We start from the raw sequence: 17426 nt of genomic DNA on the forward strand, positions 1-17426 counted from the left end.
CGCGGGGTCCTCTCTTTCTCCTGCAGTCCCTTGGCTTTCACCGCGGTAGAGAGGAGAGGAGAAGGGGGAGTTTCACCGGACAGTGTCCCTTGGCCACAGTCACGCGGCACTGACGCCACTTTGTCACCCGTTTGTGCTCCCGAGGAGTTTCCTGTGCCAATGAGGTGTCTGACTGTGAGGAAGGGCAGGCGTGAGGCTGTTCTCCCCGAGCAGCCCGAGACTCCCGTGCCTCTGCGCTCCGGAGAAGGGAAGGGGGCAGCTGGAGCTGGGGTGCACCCAGCCTCCCGCAGCCGCACGGGCGGTGAGGAGCAGTCGCTACGGCGCTGTTGAAAGGACAGTTGCGCTTTGTGTGTTTCCCACAGTGGCGCTCCCGCAGCATCCTGTCCCCGCACGCGCCTGCCACTGCCGTGCGCCCGGTCAGTGCCTGCGTCCCGCCAGAAATGGGAGTTGAATGATGCCCCCCGGGAGTCCGCACTCCTACATAATCCCAATGACACATCACTGACCACGAGTGCAGATTACAGCCGTCCTGTCCCGGGGACTTTGAGGACAAACGCTGAAGAGGTTTCTGAGTTTAAGGCCCTGTCTTCGGTATTCATTTGGGGCTGAGGGGTGATGTGTGGGAGGACGGGAAAAGGCGTCGCTCAGCTTCCGCAGACTTTGTATCTTCAAGGTCTTTCCCAGGGCGCTGCCGGCGGCTCCGGCGTCTGTCACTTCTGCTGCTCTAAGGCGCCGAGGGTTTTTGTACAGGTCTCTTATGGGACTGTCACACGGTGCCAACCTCAGGGCGCAGTAATACACGGCGGTGTCTGCCCGGCCCAGGGCGGTGATGTTCAGCACGGTCGTGCTGCTGTCAGCCTGAGAAGAGAAGCGCTTCTTGGCGAAATCTGCCGTGTTCTTGTACGCGCTCCCGGACCTGGCTCCTCTGTACAGGATGTACTGCGGGGCGCGGGCCGGGTACTGCCGGTACCAGTACAGGTAGACATACTCGCTGGTGGTGCTGTAGGAGCAGCGGAGGGTCACGGAGTCTCCTTCTCCCCCGGACACTTGGGGCTCCTGGGACTGGATCGAGTCGCCCCGCACCGCGACTGTAACGAGACGGCACAACCTCGACACTGCCCCTCCAGTGCCGCCGGCCAGAGGTGCCCGGGGGCCCTGCTGGGCTAACGGGGCTCGGGGCAACTGCTGATTCCAGAGGGGCCCAGGACGGAGGACCTAGGAGGAGGAGGCGGGTTGGGGGCAGGGGGCAGCGGAAGGGGCCAGGTGCGGTGTGGGAACAAGGGTGGGGAAGCGGTCGGAGCAGGGCCGCGCCATGTGAGCTCCGCCTTAATGTGGGGTCGGTGTCGGGAAAGACTCACAGCTCAGTGTCGCCACGCCGGATCATGGGGGGCTCCCCCGTACAAGGGACCGGGGTGTCTTAATTCCCCTGCGCCCCCTCGGAATAACCCTTCTCCATTACCTATCGTGCCCAACACGCAGACTCCGAGTGCCAGGCCCATCTCCATGGCGGATCTGGCGGGCTCCGACTCCGCGCCCTCCGGTGCAGCTGAACGAGAAGTGGAAAGCGCGGGGCTCTGGCACAGGAGAGGCGCGGGAGGAGGCGGAGCCTGGAAGCCCAGAGCAGACCCCGGGCCCGCTGCGGGGCGGGGCGGTGGGAGGGGCAAGCAGGGCCGGGCGAGGTGCGGGCACCCGCTGTCACGTCCCCGCCCTGCCCCCGCCCCTGGCGGAGAGCGCGGCCGCGGCGCTGCATCTCGCAGCGTTTCGCTTCTCGCGGTGTAGTGCCAGGACCGTGCTGCTCTGACCCGAGTGCGGCTCTGGGCCCCGGGAGGCTCTGATACTTTCCTGAAAAGAGGAATCTGCGAGCGCTGATCTGACAAAGGGCCTCGGGCTCGGCAATTTCTGAACGAGCTCACGGAGGCTGAGAAACACTGATCTTGCTGGGAGTGGAGCTAAGGTTTTTCCCAAGTGGAAACAGGGCGAGTGCTCCGTGTTCTGCTCAGGGAGGATCAGGGGGGAGAGGCAGATTTCCTGCTATATCGCGTCTTGGTCTCTCGTGGGCTGAGATAAAGTGCAATACCTTTCTGTGCCGCGCCGGGCTGTTCCCAAGGCCGAGACACCTCCAATGGCGTTGTGTAGCAAGGGCGGAGACCTGCCCGATGAGCTACTAGAGCCTCCCAATGGGGGATGTCGCCTGCACACCTACTTTATTAGAAACGGGGGATTTCTCACTAGCTTTGTCCTTTGGCCTGGGGCTAAGGGAAAGCGAGACTCCGGGGCATATGAATTTCGAGTCCTCCAGCATATCGGGTGTCTGCCATGTATTTGGGAGTATCAGAAGCCCCAGGATGAAGAGTGTGTGATGGAGGACACTTGCCGGTAGTAGCGGCACACAGACTTTAACCATTGACTACTGCTCAGTCGATACAATCTGGAACCGATTTGGCTAATTTGGCCCGACACGAAACTAAAGCAAACGAAAAAACAAACAAAAGCCCACTTGTCCCTTCTACGTATCATGGCATGGGCACTGCTGTTGTTTCACCATTTAGAGAGACTCCGTCAGGAAGGTGACCCGGGTTGTGTCACATCAGCAGCTCCCATGTTGTTCAAATTACACTGCCGCCGTCTGGGAAGGCGACGTAAAAACTTAAACAATCAAGCCTCGGGCTCCTAAGTCTCTCCAGGCCAGAACTGGAAGGTACTGAGACACCTGCAAGCAGAGAGGACTTTTATTAGTAGATGTTTTGGATGGGGAATCCAGGAAAAAGATGACAAAGCTGAGATGGAAATACAAAGCGCCCGAGCGAGGGACTAACAATCGAGGGAAGGGGGAGAGGAGGGGAACGCGACTAGGTTACATACCATACAATGTTAGCCAACTAACCCCGGGGGTGGGGGGATGTGAAAGGGGGAAGGGGAGGGGGGGTCGCGAGGCTGAGAGGGAAAGGAGATAGATACACACATACCCGTTACAGTGGTCCGCAATGTTGGAGGAAGTGGCTCGGAGAGAGCGTCTCAGTCCATAAAGTCCGATCACAAGCCCCGACTTCCTTCCAAGAGCAGCAGGTGACGGGAACGCCGGACATCTCTACACCCTTCCCTGTCTTGCACCCTCTTGCCAGGGCTGGCTTCTTCGGGTGATCCCGGGAATCAGGAGAGAAGGGACCCGGAGCACCGCTTTGCAGCCCGAGGGCGCACGCTGTACCTGCTGGGACACTGTCCGCAGCGAGGACGTAGGTGTTACAGGCGGGCATGGCGGGAGAATATTGTCCGGGGCTGGAGGGTGGGGCATATTTAAAGTCTCTGGTCACACAGGCCCTTCCCCAGGATGCAGCTGAAGAGGGTTTTGCAGAGGTCTCCCCTGTGATTCTCTCCCTGTGCCTCACCGCAGGGCGCAGTAATACACCGTGGGGCCTGCCTCCTCCCTGGCGATGACAGTTCAATTCGTGGAGGTGTCATCGGTCTGAGAAGAAAACCTCTCCTTGGGTGAACTCTGCAGCACCATTGACCGAGCCGGCTCTTCTCATTAGTTTGTAGAGAGGGTGCTGCAGGGTCGGGGCCGGATACTGCCGGGAGCACAACAGATAGTGGCCGAGGGAAGAGCCGGCGGCGCACGGACAGCGGAGTGTGGCTGTCTCGCCTTCTCCGCAGACACCCGTGATTCTTCGTGGTGGATCCAATCGCCCCGCACCGGCCCCGCCAACCTATTAACAGCACACGGGATCCGAGTGCCCGCTCGTTAGCACCTCGATGTGCACAGAGACACCGTGGGCAGAGAGGGCTCCGGAAAGACAGTGACAGGGAAAAAGCAGGCTTCAGGGACATCGAGAGAGGGAGAGAAACTGCTGAAGGAGAGAGGGTTACCGTGGAGAAGGGGATGCTGATTTTGGGCGTTTCTTGTCTCAAGAAAAGAAAAGTCCATTAGGAGAGAGAAGGGGCGTGTGGACGACACAAAAGGCAAGTTACCTGGGCCCAGAGTGAATATAACAACGGTCAGAGCCCGACACGTCTGCATTAAGCAGAGCAGACCCTACTCGGGCTTTCACAAGAAGGACCAATGGGACTTGCTGAGTCTCTGGGTGAAGACTGCAAACAGGCCCAGGCCCCTTCCTGTGCACACCCTGCGGGGAAGGGGCGGGTCGGAACGGCTCCTCGCGGCTTCCTGGGCAGTTCCCGCCGCTAACAAGACGGTTCCTGAGTCCCTTGGGAAACCTACATTCAGACTGACCAAACCTTTGGTGGGGGGAGGAGGGGGAGGTTATTGCACAGCATGTATTCGTCAGGTTCTTGTCATGTGCCATTATCTCGTTATCAGAGATGGGCTGTTTGTGCCGCTCGGTCCCTGGGGTTTGAAATCAGTAGTTAAAACCTCCCACCTGAGTAAAGAAAAAGAGGGAGACAGTTCAATGGAGAAAAGGTGATGGGACACAGTGAGCGAGCGAGGCTCATGGTTAAGTCTCGGAGACCGACCCAATGGGACTGCAGGGCGGATGCTGGGAGAAATGAGTCTGAATCCAGAGGAAATGCTTTAGGCCGGCTGAGGAGCCATTCGTGAGGGAGGGCGGCTCACTCCAAATATCCAGAGATGAACAGAAATCCGAGGTCGGGACCATTGTTATCATTCATTTTCATCAGTCGCTTCCACATCTCTCCATGCCCTCGACAGCTCGGTTGTGCCATATACAATTGTCTCCTCCTGTTTCCTTGGCTACGTTCCCATCCGGCCGTAGAAGCCCGGTGTCTGCTTCCTGAGAAGCCCTCTTTCCTGCCCCGTACCCCTGTGCGGGTCACTCCGCGAGGGCGGTTTTGTAACCGAGAGCTGGCAAAGACTGCGGTAGGCGAACATCATCAACGTCGCAGATGCGCCGGGGTGGTTTGGATGAGTCCAGAGCGCCAGCTAGTGCGAGAGGAAGACGGTGAGAAAAACAAGCGGGGACTTGGAGACGGAGCCTTCTTCAGCGCAGGTTCACACGGACCTTTTCATGTTGCTTGGTCCTGGCTTATGTCCGCACACTACGTGCTCTGGAGAAAACGAGACATTTTTCCGAGCATCGCTGCTCGGGGATGCGGCTCTGGGAAAGGTCTAGCTCGACTCGGCTCTAGAAAACGGATCTAATTGTAAACTTCCGAGGGTGAAGCAGTGGATGGAGGAGTGGGAATGGGAGGCAGGGACGAGGCAGGAAGCCCCCGGCTCTGATCAGCACCCATTGGGCCGGACGCTTTTTAACAAAGAAAGCAACACAAGAAAGCACCCCAGAAGCCATCCCCTACCCCCAACCACCTTCTCAGCGGTCTGCCCGTGCCTGCTTTCCGGCTGAGAGTGGTCTGCAGCGCTGTTCAGCTCCGTTTCCTTCCTGGCGCCGGCAACGGGTCTTCGCCCCCGGTTCGCCACCTCCCCGGGTGCCAAGCCGCTTCCCAAACCAGGCTGGCGATCGGCCTTTGGACCCAGGGAGAATGAAACAACGCAGGGTTTTCTTCTCTGGGTGGCTCTGTGTTGTGATCTTGCTGGTTTTTGAGGGGAAAACACCCGGTTAGGGAATCAGCACTGGCCAGTCGCATAGTTAGACTGGGTGTGTTTGCGAACAACCTTGCCCCTTTCTCACATCCCACCACTGTCTTCCATAATTAACTCTCAGGCTCCTAATGCAGTTACGGTTAGAATTTAAAGGTATTTAGGCACCTAAAATTCCAGCAATTTTCATTAGCACACGGGCACCAAATTCCCGTTCAAATCAATGAAATGCAGGGACAGAAAACGTTGTAAATCACAATGGACAACTCTACGGAGCCTTAGATACCTTCAGCTCTGCGGCCACGGGTGCTTCGCTCTGCGCTGGAGGTGATGTCCCGGGGAAGAATGGACCCGCTCAACCCACACTCGCACCTGAACCTGCTCCTGACTCATCCCTGAGGGAAATGTTGACTCCCAGGAGCGTGGGTGTCACGGAGACTGTTGCCCAGGGCAGAGTTGCCTCCCTTCGCCATGGATCCGTAGGGAATAGTGGGGTTAGAGGATGCTCCTTGTGATCCATCCCCCGTGTGCTGGCAGGGAGGGTTTTGCACCGCTCCCCCGCGTGACTGTGTCGCTGTGCCTCTGCAGGGCGCAGTGATACACCGCGGTGTCTGCCAGCTCCAGGGCGGTGATGTTTAACGTTGTGTCGCTGTCACTGGCCTGTGAGGAAAACCTTTGCTCCGCAAAAGGTGCGTTATCACGGACCCTGCTGACGGCCCCGGTTCCTCTCCGCAGGATGTACTGCAGCGCTCGGTCCGGGTGCTGGCGGTACCAGCACAGATAGTAACTACCGCTACTGCTGGGTTTGTAGTTACAGCGGAGTGTCACCGTATCTCCTTCTGCTGCAGTCACCAGAGGGTTTTCGGGATGGACGGAGTCGCCGCGCACCGCCCCTGCAAACAGTCAGCAGCACGGGAGAGAGACAGGGTTGGAGTGGGAAGTTTTAGGGACCTGGAGATACAGAGGACGCTTGCGGTCAGACGGTGCTCAGGGAAGTTGGACAGGGAGAGCGAAGGGCAGGCCAGGGCCAGGGAGGGAGAGAAAGAGGGAGACTGCTGAGGGAAGGAGCGGTCCGGTGGTAACGTTGGGTTTTTGTCCCTGTCTCAGAGGGAGACACGTCCCCTAGCACCGAGACAGCTCGTGTGACCAGCTCGAAAGCGCCGGGTACCTGGGTGGAGAGCGGCTAGAGCAAGGCTCAGCATCAAGCACGTCTCCATTGCTGACGCAGAGCGGAGCCTGCCCCGAGTCACACGAGGAAGGACCCACGCGGGTGCCGATCTCAGAAACTGCCCGACGTCGCCAGCGGCCCCGGGTCCTGCAGAAACCCCGGGGGAAGGGGCGGATCCGACCGACCTCCCACCCCCAAGTAGGGCGGGGAGGCGGTTCTCCTCCGAGCTCCCAGTGGAGCCGCTGCTCGTCCCTCCACCCAAAGTCCCTGGGTCGGGGCGCTGCGGTGTCTCTATCCCACCCTCAGTAGTGAAGACCTTTTAAAAAAATCTGCTTGTAAGAGCTCCGTTTCCTGGACAGGAAAAGCAGTGCGAGGCAAGGGAGGAAAGGGGCACGAGATACTTGTAGTTCTTTAGATTCGTCAGCGGTGGAGGTGGCTCCAGTTTTACGAGAGGTTCCTTAAGAAAGGGGTTTCCACTTTGATACCGAGGTCAGCGGGCAAAATGCAGCCGGGTTTCCTACCCAAGGGCAGACGCGGATGTTTACATGCCTGGCGCAGACACTCCGCTTTTCTTAACCATTTTCCTGGGGGAACATATGGAAATAGCCGCCCCCGGCCCCTCGGAGCCCAAATCTCCTCCCAGGTTCCTCGGTAATTCCAGCCCCTAAGAGCACGTGTTGTGCAGCCCCTGGGACAGAGAGGGGTAAAGTCCGACAATGAAAACTGGGCTCGGCTGAGAGCAGCCCCAGGAGGCAGCGCGGTGCAGCCGCAGCAGAAGGAGAGCCCCCGCCCCCGGAATGGAAACACACGTTTTAAAATGTATGAAATGATTTTCCTCTCTGTGCTTTACTGCGGTCCCCGCAGGCTCCGGCGCTGGGCTTGCTCTTCGCCTCTTTCTCTCCTGCCTTTACAGCCTTTCTCGTGACGGGAAAGTCGGGGGGAAGGCGGAGCTGGCAGCCGGAGTCCGGGCCGAGGGCACGTGGAAGCGGAGGCAAATGCCCGGTCTGCAGCCTGGGAGACGTGGGTGAGGCGCCGCCCGCGGAGGAGACGCGGTGAATAACTCCAGGGAAGGGCCTGTCTGGAGCGGGGATCCACCCCTGCGGTACTGGGAGGACACGCACGTGGGGAAACGTACGTACCTTGCGGGCAAGACCACGAGACGGATTCACCGCGGTATTTCTACCGGCTCCTGGGGCTCAGCAAGCGGCGGGGAACAGAAGACGGGCCCCTCGAGTGACACTCCCTACCGATCCCTGCTGCTCTTTTGTCTTCTGAAGGGAAACACAGTGACAAAGCGTGACGAGTCCCACAAATGTCACGAGGGCTTGGTCGTGACGTGTTTGGTAACAAATACAAGAATAGACCCAAAAAAACCCCGGTTTTTCTATCATCTATTCCCAATGTAGAAGAGCTCCCACGGCCACGTGATTGGGAAGGTCATTTCCTACGGGCTTGTGCCCCGGGTCGGTCCAAACAGCCTCCTTCCACCACTATACTGGCAGCGGGTCTGGGGCCGCGCTTGGAGGATGAGCCATGCGGGGAAGGGGTTTCGCGTGGCGCCTCCCTGCTTTTCGCTCACGGCCGGGTCTGTTCTTGCTCTGCCCCCTTGTCTGTGTTGTTCTGGTCTCGGCGGGGTTATAGCACGGACACAGTCGGGAACCTGAAGCCCTGTACGCTCTGGTCCCGGGAGTGCAGGCAGGGCGGGTTTTTATGCCGGTCTCCAGTGTGACTGTCTCGCTGCGCGTACTGCAGGGCGCAGTGATACACCGCGGTGTCTGCCCGCTCCAGGGCGCTGATGATCAGGACGGTGGAGTTGGCATCAGCCTGGGAAGAAAACCGCACCTTGGCGAAATCCGCAGTGTCGCTGGACCTACTGCGGTCCTCGGTTCCCCTGTACAGGATATACTGCGGGGCTCGGGCCCGATGCCGGCGGCACCAGTACACGTAGTAACCGGTGCTGTAGGTGGTGGTGTAGAACCTCCACTGGACCAGGTGAATGAGGTCACAGGGGCTATATAGGTTGTTGGGGGAGGAGGCTCTCTCTCTTCGGCCATGATGTTGGTGACACTGGGCATAACCCTGGGTAACTCAGAGGGATGGAAGACCACGAGTGTCGATGAAGTCCTTCTGCTCCAGGCTCAGATGAGCCAAAGCCCCCCCTTGCCCAACCTTTGCAACCCTTTCTCTCAGGCGCCTGCAAATCTCCTGTCCTTCTGGAAAGCAGGCGAGCTAAAACTCTTATCTGTGGAATGCAAGGGCACCGCTCGGAGGGAGAAGGGAGAAGGGAGGAGGGAAAGGGGGGCTAGCGGGGGAAAAACACTGACAGTGAAACTGACCGGGGTATAAAGATCTCGCTGTTGCAGGGTTAGGTGTGCAGGATTTGAGACAATACAGTCTCCCTGTGCCTTTTACTTGAGCTCAAATAAACTCTGTCTGCTTCTCCCCCAGGGTGTTTATTTGGTGCGACGCACACCGGGCAACGAACCCAATTGTTGCCTCCCTCGGGCACCTTGTGCCGGCAACAGTTTTGGCGCTCAACGTGGGGCTTGAGGCTAACATTTCGCCTTGCCCGGATCCCTCCTGGGGTCGACGACTTGCGGCAACAACCGACGCCCAGCGCGCACCGGTGGTTTCATCGGGGGCCTCGGCAGAGATGTGGTTTGATCGACCCCGGAGGGCACGACGGTGCAAAGCGCTCTAATAGTGGAGAAGCGATCGTGGGCGACGGTGTGGAACCGGTCCCTCGGATAAGGTAGGATAAGCTCAGAGCATTGTCTGTTAAGACCTGGGGATGCCCAGTGTCTCCCTGTAGGACCTGGGGACGCCCAGTGTCTCCCTAGAGTTTGGGCAGGGACAGAGTACGGTTGGCAGGGCACGGTGTACACCCTTAGAATGCATTCTGACTAATTGGAAACTGTTTAAGTTAGATCTAATGACTAAAAATGATCTTAAAAGGTTCTATACAGTGAAATGGCCTCAATATCAACTGGAGGATCAGGAAAGGTGGCCTCCAGAAGGGTCAATTAACTACAATACAATTCTCCAATTACTCCTGTTTTGTCAGCGGACGGGTAAGTGGAATGAACATTTGTATGCACAATTGTTTATGGCTTTATGGAACAAGACAGATATTTTGCAGAAGTGTAATTTGACTCCGATAGGATCAGTAGTTGTTAGTGTTGAGTCTCAGCATTCCCCCCCATTACTGTAATGCCAGAGTCGGCATCCCCTTCGGCTTTAACACCTCCACCATATAAAGATCAGATGCCCCCGGTTCCAGAAATTCCTCCCTCAGTGAGATTTTACCCTTTACTTACTGAAACTGTAATAGCCCCGCCTGAAGCAGATGGGCGTGCAGCCCAGACCATGCAAGTATACACCCATGTACCTTTTAATCCGGTAGACCTGGCGGCTTTTAAGGCACAGGCTGGAGAATTTTCAACTAACCTGAGTAAGTTTATCTCTGTCTTTGAGGGGTGTTTAGCTAGTCACAAGCCTGACTGGGATAATTGTAATATCCTTATGCGAACCTTATTATATGAAGTAGAGCGGAATCAAGTTATTTCCAAAGCCAGGGAAGAAGCACAGCGGAGGCATGAAAGGGATCCTGTCAATGTTCCTGTTCCGGCAGATGTGGTTCCCCTAGCAGACCCTAGATGGAACCCTAACAATCCTGTGGATCATACCCATCTTACCTCTTACAAAAAACTACTTATGCATGGGCTCAGGCACTCGGCTGTCCGACATAATAATTGGGCAAAGCCGTATGAAGTAGTACAGGAGCTGAAGGAAAGTCCTGTTGCATTCCTACAGCGCATCCGAGACACCATTCAGCAAAATACCAATGCAGACCCTGATGATCAGGTGACGAAGGCGATTATAAAGGGTATTTTTACTAGCCATGCAGCCCCTGATATAAAGAGGAAGTTACAAAAGAAGGAAGACTTAATAGGTATGTCTGTAGAACAAATCCTGGAAACTGCAAACAGGGCGTATACTATCAGAGAAGGAGAAAAGGACAAGAGACAAGTTCGAATGCTAGTAGCAGCAGTACAGGCTGGAGTCAGAGAAAGGCCACAAGAAGGTGGGAGAGGCAGAGGTATAAGGGGTCGTGGGCGCGGGTGCCTTGGCCCACAAGAAAGACGCCTGGAACGGAACCAGAGTGCCTTATGCCGGCGAGGGGAACACTGGAAGAATGACTGCCCAGAGAAAGGGAGGGACTGTACTCCTGTAATGACAGCTGAAGGACAGGAGTAGGGATGTCAGGGGAAACGGACCACCCTACCCCCGGAACCCCGAGTAAAAATGCGGGTGGGGAATTCAGAAATTGATTTTTTTGATAGACTCCGGTGCAGCCCGGACCGCTGTAAATCAACCTCTTCAACTTCCCATAGCGGACTCTCTCACTGTGGTGAGTGCCACGGGAAAAAAAGACTCAGTGCCCAATGTATGCTCCTGCAGAATGTGCTCTGGGAGACCGGGCTCTTTCTCACAAATTGGTCTACCTTCCAGATTGCCCAACACCCCTGCTAGGACGAGACCTGCTTTGTCGATTAGGTGCATCACTGCATTTTACCCAGGATAAAATAACACTCACATTGCCCCCTGAAAATGCATGGATAATGACCCTCACGGTTGAACCCTCGGCCATGAACGCTCCCCAGGAGTGGAACCAGTGGGAAGACGAGGTATACCCTTTGGTGTGGGCAGAGGGGGTCCCTGGAAAGGCTACACATCAAACCCCCATTAATATTCAACTACTGCCAGGAAAAGGTCCAGTATGAATCAAGCAGTACCCAATCAAAAGGGAAGCCAGAGAAGGACTGCAGGAGACTACAGACCGTTTCCTAAAGTACGGCATACTGCAAGAGTGTCAGTCAGCCTGGAACACTCCTATCTTGCCGGTACTGAAGCCTGATGGCACATATCGACTGGTGCAGGACCTAAGGGTGGTTAACGAATGGGTTAAAACTATTCATCCTCTGGTCCCAAACCCATATACCTTGCTGGCCTCCGTAGGGGGGCAGTATACTCATTTCTCAGTTCTTGATTTGAAAGTTGCTTTCTTTACGATTCCAGTTAACGCCCCCGCCCTCAGAAGATATTCTCTTTTGAATGGGAGGACAGAAAAAGGGTTAAGAAACAACTTTGTTGGACAGTATTAGCCCAGGGATTTAAGAACTCTCCTACCCTTTTCGGCCAGTCCTTAGCTAAAGACTTGGAGGAGTGGAATAATGAGCATGAAGTTCTCTTGTTACAATATGTGGATGATTTATTAATTGCTGCCATAGATTTAAACTCCTGCCTTAATGCCACAGTAAGCCTCCTGAACTTTATTGGACTTCAAGGATATCGAGTGGCTCGAAATAAAGCTCAAGTTGCTCTCCCCGAAGTACAATACCTGGAATTTCACATAAGACAGGGGGAACACCAGGTTTCAAGCGAGCGAAAGAAGGCTATATGGCAGGTTCCCACCCCAAGCAACCGTAAGCAGCTCAAGGTGTTTCTTGGCATGGCAGGTTTTTGCAGAATATGGATCCCTAAATTTAAACTATGGGCAAAACCACTATATGACTGTGTGAAAGGGGCAGACCATGACCCCTTTTATTGGACTCCAGAAGCCAACAAGGCATTTAAGATACTAAAAAGGAAACTAATGGAAGCCCCTGCCCTGGGGTTACCGGACCTTTCTAAACCTTTCCAATTGTATGTGCATGAACGAAAAGGGATGGCTCTGGAAATGCTTACTCAATTGTTGGGGGCGTGGAAACGTCCCGTTGCTTATTTCTCCAAACAGCTTGATCCAGTTGCCAAGGGATGGCCAGTGTGTTTACGAGCAGTTGCGGCAACTGCCCTAGTACTTGAGAAAGCTGAAAAGTTAATGCTGGGAGGAGTCATGCAGGTGTATACCCGACATATGGTCCAGGCTCTGCTCGATGCGAAGTGGGGTCTCTGGCTCACCCAGGCTCGAGTGGCTCGGTACCAAGCTAAGCTGTTGGAGAACCCTGAAGTGACTCTGCAGCCCTGCCCCTCCCTCAACCCGGCTACTCTCTTACCTGAAACGAAAGAACAAGAGCATGATTGTTTAGACATCATAGATGCACAGTACTCCAGCCGTGCAGACCTACAGGATCAGCCACTTCTGAATGCTGATTGTGAGTGGTACACTGATGGCAGTAGCATTGTTGTAGAAGGGCAAAGGAGGGCAGGTTATGCTGTTGTGACCCTCTATGACGTTGTTGAGGCCAAGGGTTTGCCCGCCGGAGCATCTGCTCAACTTGCTAAACTGGTGGCCCTGACCCGGGCACTAGAACTGTCAAAAGGGAAATGAGTCAACAGCTATACCGACTCTAGGTATGCTTTTAGAGTACTGCATGCCCATGCTGGCCTATGGAAACAAAGGGGACTGCTGACAGCCCAAGGCTCCCCAGTGAAGTATGGACCCCAAATTCTCCGACTCCTGGAAGCTGTTCAACTTCCCTCGGAAGTGGCAGTAATGCACTGTAAGGCACATCAGAAAGAGGATCAAGACGTAGCCACGGGTAATGCCCGGGCAGACAGAGAAGCTAAAATTGCTGCCACCCTGAGAACGCTGAGACCTGCTGACATCCCTATGCATGCTCTCATTCCATCAGTGGGGGAGCTCCCAGATCCGCAGTACTCATATGAAGAAAAAGAACTAGCCAACAAGCTTGGTCTCCAAGTAAAGAAGGGATGGCTCTGCTCCACGGACAGGAGGAACCTCCTACCAAAGAGCCTGACCCAGCCAGTGTTGCAACAGCTACATCAAACTACACACGCTGAAAAAGAAGCTCTCACTCAGTTGGTGACCAAATATTTTCTAACCTCTGGACTTCAACCTCTGGCCTCCCAAATACAGGCCAGCTGTTCAATTTGTCAAAAGAATAACCCTCAACCCAGTTTCTCAGCACCTCCAGCCACTTTGAAACCTACTCCAGGCCCCGGACTGGTTTGGCACATAGACTTTACTGAGTTCCCCCGAACTCAAGGATTTAAGTATCTCCTTGTTATAATAGATCAATTCAGCGGATGGCCTGAAGCCTTTCCATGTCGCAATTGTACAGCCAAGACTGTAGTTCTAAAATTCGTCCGGGAAGTTATTCCCCGCTTCGAACTTCCCCAGTGGATGAAATCTGACAACGAAACACATTTCACTTCAAAGATCATCCAAAACATCTCAGATGCCTTACAGACCCCCTGGAAACTCCATACTGCATGGCGACCACAAGCTAATGGTGTAGTAGAACGTACAAATCAGGCCCTCAAGCATCATCTATCAAAGATCTGCCAGGAGGCCTCTCTGCAATGGCCCGATGCTTTGCCCCTTGCTTTGCTTCATATCCGTGCCCCCTCCCCAAGGGAAGATTAGGGCTTAGCCCCTTTGAAATGATGTTTAGAAGGGCATGGCCTAAGAACGGGACGCCGGTTCTAGCAGGGGAGTGGGAAATAGGATGTAATATTTTGTCATGGTATATGTGCTCTCTGTGTGCTGTTCTTTCTTCTCTCCATAGGTACGCTAAAGACTTGCAGCCTCTTCCGCTGGATGCTCCAGTCCACTCGTTACAGCTGGAGATTCCATGCTCATTCGGACCTGGAAGGATGAGCCCCTCCAAGAGAAGTGGAAAGGACCTCACCCTGTCGACTACTTTCCCACACAGCGGCAAAGGTCAATGGACACAAAAACTGAATTCATCACGAGACAGACTTGGCATGATCTTTCTCCTGGCGTACAGAGTGGGCCGGTTAGCCAAGCTATATCGTCAACTTTCTACATTCCTTACAAAATTTACTAATGACACTTTAGCTATTGAAAAGAGCCTTAACTCCGAGATTTATCAACTTCGTTTATTATCTCTTCAAAACCATCAGGCCCTAGATTATGTTTCAGCTTCTCAAAGCGGGGTATGTGCTTTAATTGGGAACGAATGTTGTACTTATGTCCCAGAAAATTCCCAAGGTATAAACAAACACATTTTGTCAGCTGAACAGGCTTTTGAGCTGTGGAAAAGTCAGGAACGTGAACCCACTGTCTTTGATTCTCTCCGGAGCTGGTTGCCCAACCTTGGAGGCCTAGGAGCAGGCATCCTTAACCTCCTGATCACCAGTGTTGTATTGTGTTTAATTAGTCTCCTCTTATTTGCGTGCTGTAACGCCCTCCTGCACAAAGTCAGTGCATCCTCCTCCCGAGCACCTCATTATACCCTTGCATTGCCTCAAACACTTAATTACTTTTTGTCTTCAGAATATGAGAAAACTCAGCCAAAACTTTGTTGAGTATTCTCAAAGGGGGGAGCTGTTGGTGACACTGGGCATAACCCTGGGTAACTCAGAGGGATGGAAGACCACGAGTGTCGATGAAGTCCTTCTGCTCCAGGCTCAGATGAGCCAAAGCCCCCCCTTGCCCAACCTTTGCAACCCTTTCTCTCAGGCGCCTGCAAATCTCCTGTCCTTCTGGAAAGCAGGCAAGCTAAAACTGTTATCTGTGGAATGCAAGGACACCGCTCGGAGGGAGAAGGGAGAAGGGAGGAGGGAAAGGGGGGCTAGCGGGGGAAAAACACTGACAGTGAAACTGACCAGGGTATAAAGATCTTGCTGTTGCAGGGTTAGGTGTGCAGGATTTGAGACAATACAGTCTCCCTGTGCCTTTTACTTGAGCTCAAATAAACTCTGTCTGCTTCTCCCCCAGTGTGTTTATTTGGTGCGACGCACATCGAGCAACGAACCCAATTGTTGCCTCCCTCGGGCACCTTGTGCCGGCAACAATGAGGTGAAGCAGCAGCAAGGCAGGGGAGACAGAGAAGCCTTACCATCTGGACCTAGCTCTCTCTCTCACCCCAAGACTCCAGAGAGGAAACTGGAGAACTCTGGAAGATGCTTGTGAGTAAGCTACTCAATCTGATTAGATATCTAGCTGGCAGTAACACAAATGTGTTATCAAAAGGCTACCGCAGCCACACTGTTTGCTCTTTAGGATTTCTAAGATATTACTCAACCCTGTACCCTAGTTTCCCCTACCCCCATAATCAATAAAGTTCTCCTTTTTGACTGGTGTGGGAGACTTATCGAGGGGTGGGTCTAATTTACGCCAGAGAGACCCCCTTAGGTCTGCGGACTAAGGGAGACTTTACTTTTTGCCCCCTTGACTTGGGGAAGTGCCCCAAGTGCCTGTACCGGGTCAAGTACCCGTAGGACTATTAGGCCTGTGTTTCCCCGAGGACACAGGGCTGAGGCAGTCCCTTCTCGGGGTGGTGGCGGCACGTTACCCCCAGACTAGTGAGTGTGTTCCGGGAGAGGGGTCGGCCAAGCATAAGGCGCCCCTAGGGAGGCACTCGGAGCCTGGAAGGTGGTCGGGCGCAGGGAGGTGGGCGGCTCAACGCAGGAGCACCCCCTACTGGCCCGCCACAGAAACAGCGGAGTGTCACCCGGTCTCCTGCTGCCGACACCTGCGCTTCTTCGGGTCGCATCGAGTCGCTCCTCACGGCCCCTGCCAAGACATGAATAACGCCGAAGACAGAGTGTGAGTGTCTGGTCCTCGGAGCATGAATGTGCTGGGCTCTTCGCGGGGGGACAGGCAGTGCTGAGGGAAAGACATAATGCGCGGGAGCAAGAGAAAGCTGCACAGACACAGAGACAGCTGGGGAAGAAGCGCAGAGACGACGGTGCCGTTGTTGGCTCACGCGGGAAGTGGGCAGACAAGTCCAGTAGCGATGAACCAGGCTATGCGGACAGAGGAAGGAGTCGGCCATTACCCGGACACAGCACCAGTGCAGAACAAATGCTAAGGATCAAAGACGCCTCCATTGACTGAGCAAAGCGGCCCCTGCTTGTAGGTCGCCAAGTAAAAACCAGCAATGGAGCAGCAGGATCCTTGGTGCACTGGTGGAAAGTATGCCGGGTTAGTGCAGAAATGTTCCTGCGGGAAGCGGATTAGTTCAGGAAGGTGAACAGCATGTATGATGGAGGAAATGTGGCCCCTCCAGCAGTGCGTTTCCGGTCGACACCTCCTTCGCAATTGGTAAGGCCAGGAGTGCATACCTAAGCAGTGGGCTGCATGGCACAGCCGTGTACAGCGCGCTCTTGCACAGACACGTCCTCAAGTGTCAGGGGAAGGCTCCGGTTCCCGCTCCGGAGAACTGCGCCTCCCGCAGCCCCTCCTTCACATCACAAGGCTTGTTCGCTCTCCGTACAAGCTGCGGAGACGGACTTGGATGCTGGCGGGACCTGTCGAGATCCGGGCTGCCGACAGCAGTAGTGAAACAGCGCGGGATAGTTACCGTGTGTCCCTCGGAGACTGTCACCTCTGGACGAGACTGGACCGAGGTTTCGCTCTGAGCTGCACAGAGGAGGAAAGCGAATCGCGTACTTTTCTTTCTTCCTCACTTCACTTCTCTCTCTCTCTGCCTCTCTGTCTCTCTCTCATTGGTCCAAGAGCCCTGGAGCCTCAAGAGCACCTCCCACTGGATCCAGTTCCCATAAATATCACCCAGACCAGATCCGTCCAGTCCGGACCAGCGCTCTCAACTGGCCGCACGAGGAGGCAGGGCGGTGCAGCCGAGCAACATAACTTGTTTCCCCCCGCTCGTTCGCCTCTTGGTGCCTGGAGGTCGGATCTGGGGTCACGAGCCAACCTGGGCACTGACAGGAGGCTCGGGCCAGACCCGCGCTCCGCCCGCGCCTCACTCCCCGCCCCGCCCCGGGGCACCAGGCGCTGTCCCCCGCCCCGGG

General features: G+C 55.1%; 1 protein-coding gene across 1 annotated transcript; it reads right to left on the reverse strand.

Moving 5' to 3' along the window:
- Positions 1-224: 224 nt before the first annotated feature.
- On the reverse strand, positions 225-3254 carry LOC149851909 (uncharacterized). The gene is made up of 3 exons (XM_090030235.1): positions 3206-3254; positions 1460-1636; positions 225-1088 (listed from the first exon to the last, which is right to left on the reverse strand). Exons 1-3 carry the CDS (start codon positions 3252-3254, stop codon positions 499-501), a joined length of 816 nt encoding a protein of 271 aa, XP_089886361.1. The 3' UTR covers positions 225-498.
- Positions 3255-17426: the final 14172 nt, after the last annotated feature.

The sequence above is a fragment of the Crocodylus siamensis genome, unplaced genomic scaffold, assembly GCF_052110815.1.
Source record: "Crocodylus siamensis isolate JL-2025a unplaced genomic scaffold, ASM5211081v1 HiC_scaffold_38, whole genome shotgun sequence".
Taxonomy (NCBI): domain Eukaryota; kingdom Metazoa; phylum Chordata; order Crocodylia; family Crocodylidae; genus Crocodylus; species Crocodylus siamensis.

Excerpts from the sequence above, each read along its gene's own strand:
- LOC149851909 (XM_090030235.1), bottom strand. The coding sequence starts at position 3,254 with ATGCCCGCCTGTAACACCTACGTCCTCGCTGCGGACAGTGTCCCAGCA. Across the intron at positions 1,637-3,205 it reads TGCGGACAGTGTCCCAGCAG|CGGGCCCGGGGTCTGCTCTG; the intron begins GTACAGCGTGCG and ends CCCGCCCCGCAG. Across the intron at positions 1,089-1,459 it reads CTGCGTGTTGGGCACGATAG|TCGCGGTGCGGGGCGACTCG; the intron begins GTAATGGAGAAG and ends GTCTCGTTACAG.